Genomic DNA, 15,054 nt, shown 5'->3' on the forward strand with positions numbered 1-15,054 from the left:
AGCAGGTTCATCAACTACATCTTTTATTTATATCAAGATAGTCAGTCTTGATAGTATAACTGTTTACCTAAAAGCCTTCATGATAGTAGTGCCTTTTAATTAGCTTGTAGCACATCTATAATACAATTGAAATATAATGTTAGTTTGAAATCTCACAATTACTGCCAAACAAAGCCAGAAATCTGACTTACAATAGTGCAATACCACGCAAAATCCAATAGTCGGGAGTCTGTTGTGTTTTGAGCTCAATATCAAAGATGTAATTTTGGTCGGTACGTCGAGGTCGGCGATACACGGGACATCTATACATACGCGGGTCACCATCATCAGTTGAATTGGTAGCACTTACATGCACTACTGGCATACTTTGGAAGATGACCTTGGGCTGTGACTCTGTTAATCTAATATTTTTCCTATCCCAGCCAGCTCCTTCAATAAACAGACCATAAATATAGACACCTTCGGATGGCGGAGCGGTGATGTCTTCCTTCATATGCTTCATAACTTCTGGTGCAAGCTTGACATTATCAAGTGCCCATCCATTATGAGTACGTGTAATTTCTTGTCGAATGGCAGTAAGGAAACCTTGAGGGTTAAAAAAACCTGAAAGCCAAAACACAAGTGGCCGACCATCATATAGCCAAGTATGGAATTGTGCAGCACGTCCTAGGAACTCCGAGTACCATAGTCCCAGTGTACTACTTTGCCATGATATCTTGACCCATGATTCAGGCACACGAGCATCATATAGAGCATCCAATGCATTTTGCAATCCAGATGCCATAATAATTGTTCCGTCAATAGCCAAGCGAAGATCTGACAGAGTAGATTTGACTGCAGAAATGACTGCCTGCATGCGATCAATTTCTTGCCCTAAAAAGATATTGAGTGGCTTGGGACCGCCTTGCTTTTGGATCGTGAGTTTAGTGCGATTCTTATCAAAGGATTCAGGCAGTTTGCTTAAAAGATCGTTGGCCATACGCTTTACTATTTCTTCACGAGTTTCTCCAGAGCCGCCGCCACTGTCCTTTGGTTGGATAGACATAATGGTATCAAGCATACGCTGAGATTCCTTGGTTTGGCAGGAAATATCGGCATTAGGGTGTAATCCAAAGGCGTCGGGTGTGTCAGTTAGCGGAAGAACTTCAATTGATTGCCGGTACTCATCGATTGTTTTTAAATGTGGAATAGTGTAACCTTTGTAGAAGCAGAAAGTGTCCAAAAACATATGATCGCCAAACCATACTTTGCCGTATGTTTGAAGAAGTCGCCTAAAATAAAATCAATATAAATCAACAAGTTCCAACCCATATAGTATCCTGATTTAAATTAGTAAAACTCTTACCTGTCATAGTCATCAGTAACTCTTCCGCCATAATGCACTTCACAAAACATAAATCGTGCAGTATTCCAGGAAATGCTAGCTTTGGGAGCAAGCTCATCAACATGATTTTGCACAAATTGAACACTAGCTGCCAAATCACTTTGATTAAATTCGTATGGAATATTCCAGCCAAGAGGCCCAAACTTGCGACGCTCCTGTACAATGGAATGCAAAAACGCGAGCCCATACAGCAAAGGCTTGTATTGCGGACGAGCGCTCATATCTAGCATGTCCTGAGTAAACCAAGCATACGTTCGTTTGAGACCAGCTTTTACACCTTGTGGAGGTTCGTTTGTAAATTTAATGGACGTTTGTAAAAATGTGATGGGGAACTTGATGCTCACATCCGTGGTAATCCAGAGTCTGAATTTCTCATGAATAGCCTCAGTTTCAACAATCAGACTGAGAAGTTCGTCCATAAATGGTAATCCCAAATGACAGTTTTGTAATAAAGCCCAACCTCCATTAGTCATAAATGTAGAAAGAAGCTTTCGCGCATGAACCTCCTGCCCCTGTCCCATAGAAATAGCCTTCATGTCGATCTTGTACTTTTTAGACAGATTTTCAATATCAGATGAAGGGTCAGAGCCTTGAGATAGCAAACATATCATGGGTGTGCGGTTATTCGACTCGCCCAACAGCGAATCGAGATCCAATATTTGAGATTCGGCAAACCGGACGGTCATAGAAGAAGCAACATACTGCTTGGACATCATACCCGTGCGATCCAGACACCATGAACGAACCAGTAAAAGTCGACGGAATGCATCCAGCGAATTTTGGTATCCGCCAGGTAAAAGCTCATTTTCAGGAGCATCTTTTTCGTACCAAGAGCGCCACGCTTTTTCATTTTTACCAACTTGATTGAGAACGTCAGCAAAACCGGGCATCTTACTCAATGCAACCAGGTTGAGCCAGGTCATATCAGGAATCCAATTGAAGGGTTTTTTAGTAACTGTATTGATGTCCAACATTGCCCCGCCTTTGATCAAGCAGCGAAATTCTTCATGTGTGACCTTGTTATGGAAGACATCAATTTTGAGAGCCAATAAAAGCACAAAAATAACCTTGTGAATTTCGTATAAACCACGGGTTATGTAAGAGAAAGCGCGGAAAGTACAGTACTCGATGATATTTTGAATACGCTTGCTGGGAATGGGCGACGGTGTTCCCTTTTCCATACTCTCATCGAAAAGCTGTAGGAACTGCTTTAGTGATGTTTGGTACATGACGTTTACCATGCTCATTTCAGCAATTAGGAAATAAATAATTGACCCACGACTTGCTACTGGACGATACTCTTCTCGGGCAATACTGATCTTCTTTTGGGTATCAGCAGCAACAACAAGTTTCTCGTTGACTTCTTCAGCTGTGGTTTTCGTCACGGCAAGCACTTCAATCAGAGATTCGTCATCCACAAGTGATCCTTTAGTAGATGTCAATCGCTCTAGCAGGTTATCTTCAAGCTGTTTCATTTTACGCTTGTTGAAATTAACTTCCTCTAACAACTTGGCACGCTCGGTTTCAAGCTCTTGTTTTTCACGCATGATTACGCGACCCAGCAACTGCTCTTCAAGACCCTTACTCGTAACAGTAAAGTCAATAATTGAGCACTTGGCGTAGATCTCTGGATTGTAATTTGGATTGGGTAGTTTTGTTGTGATGAATACGTAGAATCCATCACACCAATCAATCTCTTTGTCTCCAAAGACAACCTTGAATCCACGGCCGGCTTTAATCAGGTTACGCTCCAAAATATTATCAAGTGTAGGATCCAATGCCTCCTCCACATCTTCAATAAGAAGCGGACGACCTTGACTTACACAGTCATCAATGTGCTGGCGAAAGTATTTGTGGGTAAGTGTGGTAACCTGAAGCTTATTCTGCTCTTCGCGATTTTTAATCCACACTTTGGCTTGGTTTTGTGGATCAATCAACAGGGGGAAGCGAGTGCCTTTAGTGACAATAATACCGTTTTGTATTGATAGTTCGTCAGTAGGAAGACCTTGGATGTTCCATTCTCCTACTGTGGTGTTGTCAACAAGCAAGCCAATAATATCAAGATCTTCTGTATGAGGAATCTTGCGACGACTAAGCTCTTTTCGCCAGTCCTGTAGCAGCTGTGATCTAAATGTCTGATTAAATGGACCACTATAAGATAAAAAGGCAGTAGCAAGAATAATGTCGCCAACAAGTCGTCCAATCCGTTCTGCAAACTCTTTGCTTTGAATTGTCCATCGATCCTTTTCGCCCTTCAAACCACTAATTAGCGCGGTCGCTGCATTCATTTTTCGCTTGCAACTATCGGCATCTGCTTGCAACATTTGCTTGTTGGATATGGCTTCATTGTATTTAGCTTGGAATACGTCGAGCTCAGCTTGCTTTTCGTCAAGCATTTGCTGTGCTTTGTTCAGATCTTCCATGGCAATAGTCAGCTTGTGCTCTTGAACGATGAGATTAGCCTTGAGTGGGATCACTTTTTTATTGACACCATAGTATGTTGCCATGGCTCCGACCCAAGATGCAAGACCGGCTACATCTGCAGAAACCTTTTTAGCGCCTTCCAGATTAAAGTCGGGCATCTCCATCAGAGGTTCAAGAAACTCGACGGTTTCTTCATTAATTTCATCCTTGGCAAAGTTAAGTAGATTGGTCAAAAAGTCGGATGCAGACATAAGTTTAAGCGATTCAGACCACGAAGGTTTCATACAAGGTTTGTCAGGATCCTGCGTGATTGTGTCAATCCTACGTTTCATAAGAAGCAACACGCCGTCCATAATACGCATAATCAGATGGGGTGGTTTGGCAAGCTTACGAACAGTAGATATATGAGCAGGTTGAATAGAATTAAGTGCATTTCGTGCCTCTTCAAGAGCAGGTTTAGCGGCTTCGAGTTGTGACTCGGCATACACTTTGTCGGCTTTGATTGTATTAGCAATACCTTCAGACTTGGTTTTTACTTTGAGCACTGCATCCTTGACTTTTTCGGCAGACATTGTACTTGCGGTAACCTCTGCAAGCACTGCATCTGCAGCTTTCGAAGCCACCGCCAGCTCTTTTTCTTTAACCACAAGCTGATCTTGCAAAACAGCAACCGATTTAGACGCTTCCACTAGTTTAGACAAACCCATATTCATGCGATCGGATAATCCTCCAACTTCTTCACGCTTATTTCTATAATAGGATTTATACGATGCAAGAAAGGAGAGATATGATTTTGGTGTTACGTGTGTGCGACGACGGAATTGCATAAAATAGTTGTTGCAGGCATCGGTCACCAGATCATGAACAAACGCCATATGATACACCACTTCCTTTTTAGTTTGGTCGGAGCATGCAATATCCATTTCAGACACAAATTTGTCAGCGACAGCTCGAAGAGCCTCGTTGGGCCAGCGACTGAACCAATCCATTGTGCAGCCCGAAACGAGGCCGGGAAATTTGAGCGAGCGGTTGCGGAACTTATCACCAACAGGCGAAAAACACAATACAACATGAAGATTTGCCTTGACTCTATCAATAAAGAATTGCCATAGATTTTCAATCGTGTCAATGACATTTGGTCGTTGTTTCTTGAGTGAGCCACGTAAATCAGATGAAATGCTAATCACTTCATCTTTTGCAAACAAATTGGCAATTTCACCCGAAGTTAAAATATTGTTGATAAATCCAAGAAACCCTTCCTCTTTGACCTCGTTGTCGGTAAATATGAATGTCATTGATTTTCCTTGAGCACCCGCAACCTTGTACATGAGTTTGAGATCTTCCATAAGATTGGATACATTGTAGTTTTTGGTAATGGCAATTTGAAACACTTGACTCTTGGCAATGAATGCTGCAAGCTTTGTAAGCGATTGCTTACCAGAACCTCCAACACCAACTAAAAGAGCATTTCCGCGAGGCATCCGAATAATGCGTGAAATACGGGCAATGTGCTTCATGGCATCCTCAAAAAGAACTAGATCCATTTTTGATCCACGAATGCTTTCATTGTACTGCTTCATATATTCTGTCAAGCGTTCCCTCAAAGCATCAAAAGAAGCAACTTTTTCGTAAATCTTGAGTGCTTCCAAATCAACTTCGGCCTCTGGATCTTCATTTTCAGGTGGCTCGCGCATAAAATCGGCAAAGTAACTTTTATTGGCAACAACAGCAGAGTATTCGTCGCCAAGGTCTTTTTGAATTAAACTGACTGTTGCTTTTGAAAACCAGTCGGCATCTTCTTGAGTGATAAAACGATCTGGGAGTACACGAGAGCACTCGTGCTCCCAAAGGTTTAAGAGAATCTTTTCATTTGGTACAGATTCTGGTGTGGAATTGAGCATGCCTTCAACAATGCGACTCAGATCACGCAAGTTGAAAATGTAGTGAAATTTAGCTGGAGTAGGAAGCATTTTAACTTTGGTCATTTGCCATAGGCGACGCATTAATGGAGGCATGCGAGCAATCATAGAAACAACGTCTGGAGCAAAGTTTCGAGCAGCACAAAAATGTCCCTCGAGCATTGTTCCAAAAATCTTGTCTACAGAGTTGTCGGATGGAATAGTGCAGTTAAAAACAACAAACTGGCGTTTCAGACGAGATGGAATATCGTTTCTGCCACCACCAGGATGCATCATGGCACCCAAAAAGAATAAATCAACAATTGCTGTCCAATCTCCTGGTCGATCAAGAGAGTAGAATCCCTGATACTCCATCAGCTGACGCACAATTTCACCTGTCACTTGGTCTCCCCATTCATTAATCTCGGGCATATTGATATCGTCGATAAAGATGATCATCTTTTTCCCTGCAGGCGGTCCATAAGTAGAACCCATACGCTTATCAAGATAACTCTCAATAGTACGCTGGAAAATCATGGGTGTAGTGGCAGATGAAAAACTAAGGTTTTTTGACAAGTGCGTGTCTGGGTTTAATTTGGCTAGATACTTTTTTACCGTTACAGTTTTTGCAGTGCCAGGTTCACCAATAAGAAGCACAGCGCGACCCTGTTTAGTGACAGTCTCCATCATAAATTCGGTGCGAACATTGTCCACCATGGGGATAATGATGGAAGAAAACTCTGGCGTGATATCTTGAGGATACATCCAGTCTACAACACGATCACGCCAATGTTGCCACTGGCCATTGTCGTTGACAAAAAACTCGTAAAATGTATCTTGGGAATTGGGATCAATAGGCGGATACTTGAGATCAGGAATTTTCTCAATCATAAAATGCTGAAGTTTTTTGCGTTCATCAAGCTCAAGCAGTGAGCCAAATGACCAAAATAGCGCATACACATAAAGGCGCTCCAGATGCTCGGCAGAAACTTGTGATTTGTTTGCTTCAGCTTTTGGAATCAAACCATTCAAAAGGATTGTTGTGTTGACAACATAATTGACTGGAGCAATAATCATTTTTGGATGCAACTCTAGAATCAAAAATTGATTAACGCTGCCAAAACTAGAGTTGAAAAGTGCTTCTAATACACCAACTTCGTTGAGTGGTCGTACTTTAAGCCACGATTGTAAAACAATATCCCATGTCAAGGTAATGACACCAATGTAAATCATACCACAACGAGATACAGTAGCAGGACTGGCATTTCGAAGGGAGTGCACCTCAAACGTTAGTTTGCACGCAGGGGACATGGGAATACGATCGCCATTGGCAAGCGTCAAACACTTGTTATCATCCAATACAGAGTTGAGATTTTCAATCCACACTGCATCAACGGGACCATCTAAAATGATCCACACAGTTTCTCCTTTTCGTTTAAGCGTTTTTCTCCAAAGCGAAGAAAAAATACCGTCGGTCCAGTCATTGGTTGCAACATCAAGTTTACCAAACATTTGGTAGTCCGTGATGGCTTTGGGATTCATACGCAATTCTTTGTGTGGATCACCACACGCAGTCATGGCTTTCAATAAAGCGTTGATGCATTTGGTTTTACCAGTTCCAGTAGGACCAAGAATCATGATACCGTGTCGCACCTTGGCTGTTTCATACAACTGGATAACTTTGAGTGTCCACGGTGGATGGCTAATAAGATTGACTTCTGCAAGCTGCTGATCCACTGCAGTTTCGACATTTGGATAGCTTCCCTTTTTAGCAGACAGACCAGGAAACAAATCATTGACCAAGCTTAAAAAAAGAGATTCGTCTTCATCAACGAGTTTGGACAAATTCATGTCACGAAGAACCCTCATGATGATCAAATTTTCAGAATCTTCGGGATTTGCTCTCTTGACAGAACCACAGGTACGCAGCACAGATAAAATATTACGCAATCCAAAATCATAGTGAACTTGCTTGGATAATTGTTCTTCACAGAGACGGTAGAGTACAAAGAATTTTTTGGCAAGAATCAAATTGCTAATAAAACCACATCCAGCAAGCTTGACTCGGATAATAATTTGTCGGTCAGGCACCATCATGGCAACATAGCGGAAATGCACCTTGAGATTTTCAGGCAGCTCTACACGACCAGCATAGCCCGGATTCATGGTAATAAACATGCCAACCTCAGGATTGAGCTCCACAGTGTCGCCATCAGTGAAGATAAATGATGTTTTGCGTTCTTTTCTTGCAGAAAATACACACCCAATCTGTTGAGCAGCTACAGAAAGCACAGGAAGTTCAATTCGATTGAACTCATCAAAACATCCCCAACATCCACTCTGTGCCAAGCCTTTGTAAATTCGGCCAAGACCACGATAGTCCATTTGATCAGAGCAATTGAATACAACAACCCATTTTCCCAAATTCTTGCCAAGATCCTTGACAGACTCTGTTTTACCTGTACCAGCAGGACCAGCAGGTGAGCCTCCAAGAGACATACCAAGTGCTTGAGCCAAAGTAATGTAGCATCGATCAGTAAGTGGCGTGATAACAAGTCGATCAGTGTTTCCAAGATACTCGCATTGGTATTTAAAGTCAAAGTTGGTGATGGAAACTACGCAACAATCCTTGGTTTCTTGCCAGTAAAATCTGGCTTGCTTAAGCCATTCAAAATCGTCAGGTGATTTCACATGTGTTTTATACAGCTTTTCAAACACATCACGATGATGAACTTGAATGGTAATTAGAGTTTCGTACTTGACACGATCCATTTTGCTAAGATCACGAGTGGTGTTTTCAATAAGAATATTGAGAATCTCTGTGATGCGTTGGTTGGTTGCCGCCATCTTTTTCTTGTCTGTTTTGGAAAGAGTGAGGCCTTCCTCGCACATCTGAGTCCATTGGATTTGAAGGCACAATAAACCAATTTGGGCAGGGTATTCATCCATAAACTTTTGTGTAGGAACATCATTGACCCTAGAAGCAGCTTCGCGAATGATATCATTTACAGAAGACTGCATAGATTTGAGAAGAGTACCCAACCACATTTCTACACTTCCTGCAGCTAACATGGGACGACTGAGAGAAACGCGTTCACCTTCGGATGATTCCAGCCCAATAATCTTGTCATACTCTTTATCGTGAAATTGCACCTTGTCAATATTGTCAAATACACTCTTGAGATGTGCTTGAATAGTATGAGAGTCACTGGCTTGTCCCAATATTTCAAGCAATGCTGGATCAGAAACGAAGTAGAATCGAGGGAAAATGGCTCGTTTAGACTCGAGGTATCCAGAAAGTGATTTTTGACAAAGCTCAAGCTGTTCTGTTAAATGAGGAAGTAAATTAGCAATGGTTTCATCGAGAACACAGCACTGAATGACATTTGGATGTTCATTCGCAAGACCCATGATTTTGCACCACGATTTGTCAATGTTGCTGAATCGTTTTGCCTCTTTGGGCATTTGTTTAGCAATATCACCACCAACAAAAACGGCTTCAAGATAAATCCAGAGGTTTTGAACAGCTAGCCAATTTTCAATCACTTCAGATGCAGTACTGAGATTGTGAACCCAAGTTTGAATAGTTGGTTTGAACGGTGCATTGTATCTGTTGGACATCAATGATGCAAGTGTCATGAGCGAGTCTTCCATTTGAGAAATAATCTCGGATGTAGCAGACGGTTTCAACACAAGATTACCCCGTGTTTTAAAAGCTGCAAGAGTAAAATTCTTGTCCTCCCAATCCGCCACGGTTGCTTTTAGCTTGATTTCAATGTCGGCTTCCTTGATGGCAGCTGTACAAGTATCCTCAATGTCCTCGCGATTTTCAACCAATGAAGCATCAAGTAGATTTTTGAGGTAAAACATATCAGGATCCAAATTGATTTGTGTTTTAGTGATGGACATGATAATGTCCCAGTGACGCTGCTGCATAGACTTGTTGCACATCATTTCCAAAAGCGGAACCATGCTAGACAGGTTTTCCACAATGTTTTTCAGCTCTGTAAATGCATCCCAGTCCTTGATTGCTTTAGGAAGCTTTTTGATCTTGTTTTGGAAATCTGTCATTTCTGTATTAATCTTTTCCAAATCAATATCAGACCACAGCGTTTCACTGTACGTCTGCCTTTTTTCCAAGACATCATTGTAAAGACTGTACAAATTCTGCAGCAGTTTGAGCTCCTTTTTGATACGAACCAGCGTTGGAAAAGGAGTCACTTGTAGACAAAACAATTCTTCGCCAGCAGAATATGTTTCCCATTTACGATTAAGCTCATCAAAGCCACGTTGGAAAACATTCAATCGCTCGCTTGCAGTTTTAGGCGGAATGTTGCCAGCCATTGGGCCATTTTCTGTATACTCCACAGTGAAATCTTTGACATCTTGAGAAAATTTTTGTACGGATCCAATCAGGTCTGCTTTAAATACAGGCTGGATTTTACCCAAATGAGCTTGCGTATCAATGACTAAAATTTTAAGCTTTTTCCAGCTGTATCGCAACGAGTCTACCATCTCTGTTTCCTCACGTGTGACTGTAACATTGTGCTTGGTAAGAAGGAGGTAGGCTTCTTCAATGGGAGCAACCTTCATGTCAATATCCACTTCAGCTTCGCGAATTTCGCTCAATGTCTGAACTGCAATGCGGAGATCATCAATATCAGCAATCTTTCGACTCAGCTTAATCGTTTTACTTTCCATATACTCAATTAGCTGCTCCATGTCAGTCTTGACCTTTCGATTAAGATTAAGTCCGTATTGCTGCTTCCACTCTTTTGTTTCAGACAAAAGTGCCAATTTGAGTGGCTCGGCTGAGATCAACAGGAGACCAATTTGAGTTGAACCAGAAATTTCCATGATTTCATGCTCAATAAACTCATAGCGGTTGATTTCATTTTCAAAATCAGCAATGGTAGGGTTGTTGCCAAGGAATTTTTGAATGGTGTCTACTTTATCTTCCTTCCAGAGAAAATCATATTTACCAAATTGCTCACGATGAGTCTCGACATCTTTTTTCATAGAATTGACTGTAGAGCTTAGCAACATAATCACTTTAAGCACATCTTTGTTGTTTGCAACCTGGAAAGTGTCCTCTGGATAGTGGCCAGTGGTATGATCATCTGGCTGATCCAGAAATACACTCCAGTTGAGCGTGAGCTTTTTAGACACATCGACAACCATCGTGGCTGCTTTGTTAAGAGCACCTTGAATATCTTCAAGCTTTGGCTGCAAAACCACGTTAGGGATCAACAAAACAATTTCGGCACGAAAGAAAGGTTTTTGATTGGGTGCCTTGTTGTATTGGCTAGTAGTATAAGTACCAAGACGACCACGCAGCATATCCAACGATCCTTTGGTGTTTTGTACAAGAGCCTCAAAGTTTAGATAGTTGGAGCTATAATAAACACTTTCGTATGCTAACCGAAGATCAGAATTGATGCTTTTTTCAATCCCTTTGGACAACTCGGCAATAATATCGCGAGTAGCACTTTCAATCAAATTACTGCGATTGTTGATGGTTTGCAACATTGCGGTGCAGCGCTTCTCTGTTTTGTCCAGAAATGTATCAACCGACCATTGTTCGGTTTCAGATGGAATTTCGACCAGCATAATTTCGGCGGTTTTGCGAACACCCATTTCTATGCGGCATTCAGAAATGTCTAGCAGTTTATCTACAAGCTCCTCCAGTTTGGCTAGTTGTCTGTGATTGGCTTGAAGATAGTCATCCAGATTGAGCGAAGTCCAAGTAAGAGCGGTGAGGCCAGGCTGTAGAGTACGGTCAAGTTCATCGATATGAGGACCCATGGCACGGCGCAGACCATTTGAGACCCGCTCAAGCACACGCTTTTTGGTTTGAAGAATATGAACTAGCCCGTTGTATAGATTTTTGTAGTATATTTCTTTAGTGCAGACATTCTTTACAGATTCAGGCACTTCAAGTCCTAAACGAACCATACACTTTGTTTCTTTAATAAGCTGAAGAATCTGAGGATCAAAGTTGACGTAAACATGGCCCTCATCGTTGGATACAAGTAAAGTTGCTTGAAGACCCGTTTTTGCCTGGTCTACAATACTGTACCATGAACGATGCCACAAAACTTCAAATTCAATCAAAGCGCGCGCAAGCTTGTTGTAGTTGCGAATATGCTTTTTGGCTTCTGATGAATCAAGAACAGAGGTACTGCTTTTGAAACGCTTCATTGGAGTTTCAATACGGCGATATAGCTGTCTGGCCCATGCAATAGATCCAGAGACAGGCGGTGTGTTTCGAGAAATAGGTGGTGCATCCTTGTACTTTTGATACAATTTACGGACACCTTCAAGCTCCTTGCGCGTGTAATGAACAAAAACTGTGTGGTACTTATTTTCCAAATCAAGTTGCATATCCTTGATTTGACTAAATTTGGATAAAAGTTCCAGAGATTGCTCGGTGTTGATTATATGTTCAAACGAAGTATCAATAAACTGCTGCAGAGTACTTTCCAAATCAGAAACCTGCTTTTTAAAATTATTGTAGTCAGAGTCGTACTCCATTTTACGATGATCCAAAATATCGTACGGTTTACGCTGCATCTGAATTAGAATGTTTGAAAACTTGCGCACAATGGAGTCCAATCCCTCGACACCCAATGTCTCGAGTAAAGAAAACTTTTCAATGATATTAAACATATCAATGACTTTTTGAATACGCTTGCAAAAGGCATCAAACTTTCCAAATATGTACATTTCGGAAAAGTCAAACTGTTTTTCGTGTGGTGTTTCTTGCAGCTTCTTTTTGATTTCGTGGAAACAGCGCTGATAGGCTTCATTAAGTTTGTGGCAGTCCATGAGTTTGCGAACAAGCACTTGCCTGTCCAAATCCCAAATCTTGGAACCACCATCTTTGTATACAAACTCTTTACAGCTAGTAATCATTTGATTGGTGATTTTGACAAATAAAGATGTCATGCGCTCAGATGTGTTGTAGTATCGCGAGATGGAATATATCATTTTAATGGCATTAATGAGTCCTGGAATGGCTGGAATCATCCCAATTGGATCACTGCGGTACAAAGGATCACAGAAACGCTCAAGAGTATACAGATATTTCACGTTGTCTTTGGATTCGTTGGCAGCATCTGTCACACGATCATCAAGATCCTTCCATGTTTTAAGCAGGGTACGCGACTTGACAGCGTTTAAAATGCCAATGACTTTTCGACAAAGGAAGCTTTTAAGTTGATCAGTGATGCTATTGAATTTAACCATTCTTGCCTTCCAATGAGCCAATTCTGCATTTGGGCCAATATCATCTGCTTCTTTTCGCATTTGTTCACTTTCTGCAAGAACCTGTTCGATTTGTTTGCACCATTCGCTGACCAAACCTGCCAACCAAAGTGTTATCAATGCAAAATCATATTTAAAGCACATATTAGTATTCAACAGCAAAACAATATATATGTGGGCATAATACGTATCGTCAGCCTAATAATGTGCATATTATTGGCATGAAAAATATACCTTCAAGAGCATTGGTGATGTCAGGAGAATGTGCGGCGTTGGCATAATCGGATGGTTTTTTGTATGCATCCAGATCAATGTTGCACGGGTGCAGCTGAACGCTGTCGTGGAGGTTTACCATGGCAACATCAAGATCAACGGTAAACTTTTCAAGAGCTTCTATAAATCCTTTAACAGATTCATCCTTTTGCTTTGCCAAAACTCCCCAGCTTTCCTATAATTACATATCAAATGAGAAATTAAGTTGATTCATAAACACATGGATAGCAATGTAGCTATCCAATCTGATGATGCAGCCAGCTGTTACCTGAGCGCGAAGTGCAGGCATAACAACATGCTTTACCATGGTGGTAAGAGAAGGAAGCAAGTTAGGGTTCAACGGTCCAAAAGAAACATCCAGATATACATTTTGAGCGGAAATTGCTTTTGTGCTGGTACGGATAAAGAAAGCTCCAACGCCAGTGAGAACTTCCTTGTTGCCGTTGGTGACAATAAGGGTATATGGTTTTGTCTGAGGAGCACCCGCCGTTTTTGATGGACTCAAATCATCCTAAAAAGTAAAACGCATAGGAAAAAGCAATATATACAAAGTTATCAGTTAAATTGGATTAGTCTCGGCATAAACAATATATCAAATCAAAGATTAGTCTTTAGCAGCGCGATACATTTCAAGAACGCGTGAAGGCAGCAGGTCCAAATCTGGATTACTCTTCAACAGAGCAAAAGGAGAAATGAAAGGACAAGGATAGATATATGCTGCCTCATCAAACATGACTGACATATGAATAAATGATTTATTCAGCAGGTCCAACCGTCACAATGCTCAGCCAAATATAGGGAATCTAGCCTGTAATGTAATTTGATTTCACATACTTGACCTAATCAAAACTCACCTTTTGCCAGAAAAGAAGGACTTTACGAGAACCACCCTCTGCCAAAAAATCATTGACAATGTCAAGCTTGTTTCCAATAAGTAGGGCATTTTCTAGAGTTGCGGGTTTCTCTTCAACGAGAGTTGCAAACTTTTCCAAAAGATATCTATGTCGGACATCGAGAGATGCGCGCTTCTTTTCAATAGCATTCTGTGCAGCTGCAGCCTTCTTCTTATTCTCACTGTCATGAGCAAGATTCATATTTGAACGATGAAGGTTGGCCATACTTCCTGTAGTTGTAGCCGCCATGATAGATAGTTTTTTGGGGGTGGTACAGTGTATTACTAGTTCTATAACGACGAGACGCAGATAAATATAAGGATGAAATGGGTAGACTAGATTAATGTATTTCCGCTCTTTCGAGAAGAATGATAGATTTGAAGGCAAGAATAATGGGGAGTAAGACTGGCAAAATTGAAGGCGGAGTTTGCGAGGACAATATAATTCTAACTCGTGTTACAGCTAGAACAAAGGACATGATAGCACAAAAATATTTATATTTCAACAACCTAATTTTGGCATATTTGGAAAAAATTCTGATAGTGTCAAGCAGACTGCTGTTGCAGTCTTTTGAAAACATAGACTTTCCGTTGTAAAATTGCACGATTCATTTAGATTAGCATACAGATTATATAGGTAAAACGGAAAGCTTGTGTCAGAACAAGATTAAATGAGTGACGTCCTATTTAATCGATAATATCAACAAACTGGCCGTGTTAACAAGTCAGATTGTCGCCACAGTACACAAGACACGATCAATAGATACTCCATTCAAATCAGCAAACAGTCTACCAATAATTGCAAACCATTACCAAACAAAAACTCAAACCCGATCACACAAGTGTGTTGAATGACTTTATGCAAGTACTTTCCAAACACATGATACACACCGATGGTTGCTGACCATCTCATTTAT

General features: G+C 41.1%; 1 protein-coding gene across 1 annotated transcript; it reads right to left on the bottom strand.

The window, feature by feature from the left end:
• Positions 1-2: 2 nt before the first annotated feature.
• Positions 3-14,387, bottom strand: BATDEDRAFT_35252 (uncharacterized protein; the record flags this gene model as incomplete). The annotated part of the gene is made up of 6 exons (XM_006679491.1): positions 3-115; positions 192-1,271; positions 1,346-13,070; positions 13,207-13,420; positions 13,514-13,756; positions 14,100-14,387. 6 exons carry the CDS (start codon positions 14,385-14,387, stop codon positions 100-102), a joined length of 13,566 nt encoding a protein of 4,521 aa, XP_006679554.1. The 3' UTR covers positions 3-99.
• Between the last annotated feature and the right edge of the window lie 667 nt (positions 14,388-15,054).

The sequence above is a fragment of the Batrachochytrium dendrobatidis genome (assembly GCF_000203795.2).
Source record: "Batrachochytrium dendrobatidis JAM81 unplaced genomic scaffold BATDEscaffold_7, whole genome shotgun sequence".
NCBI classification, from domain to species: Eukaryota; Fungi; Chytridiomycota; class Chytridiomycetes; order Rhizophydiales; genus Batrachochytrium; species Batrachochytrium dendrobatidis.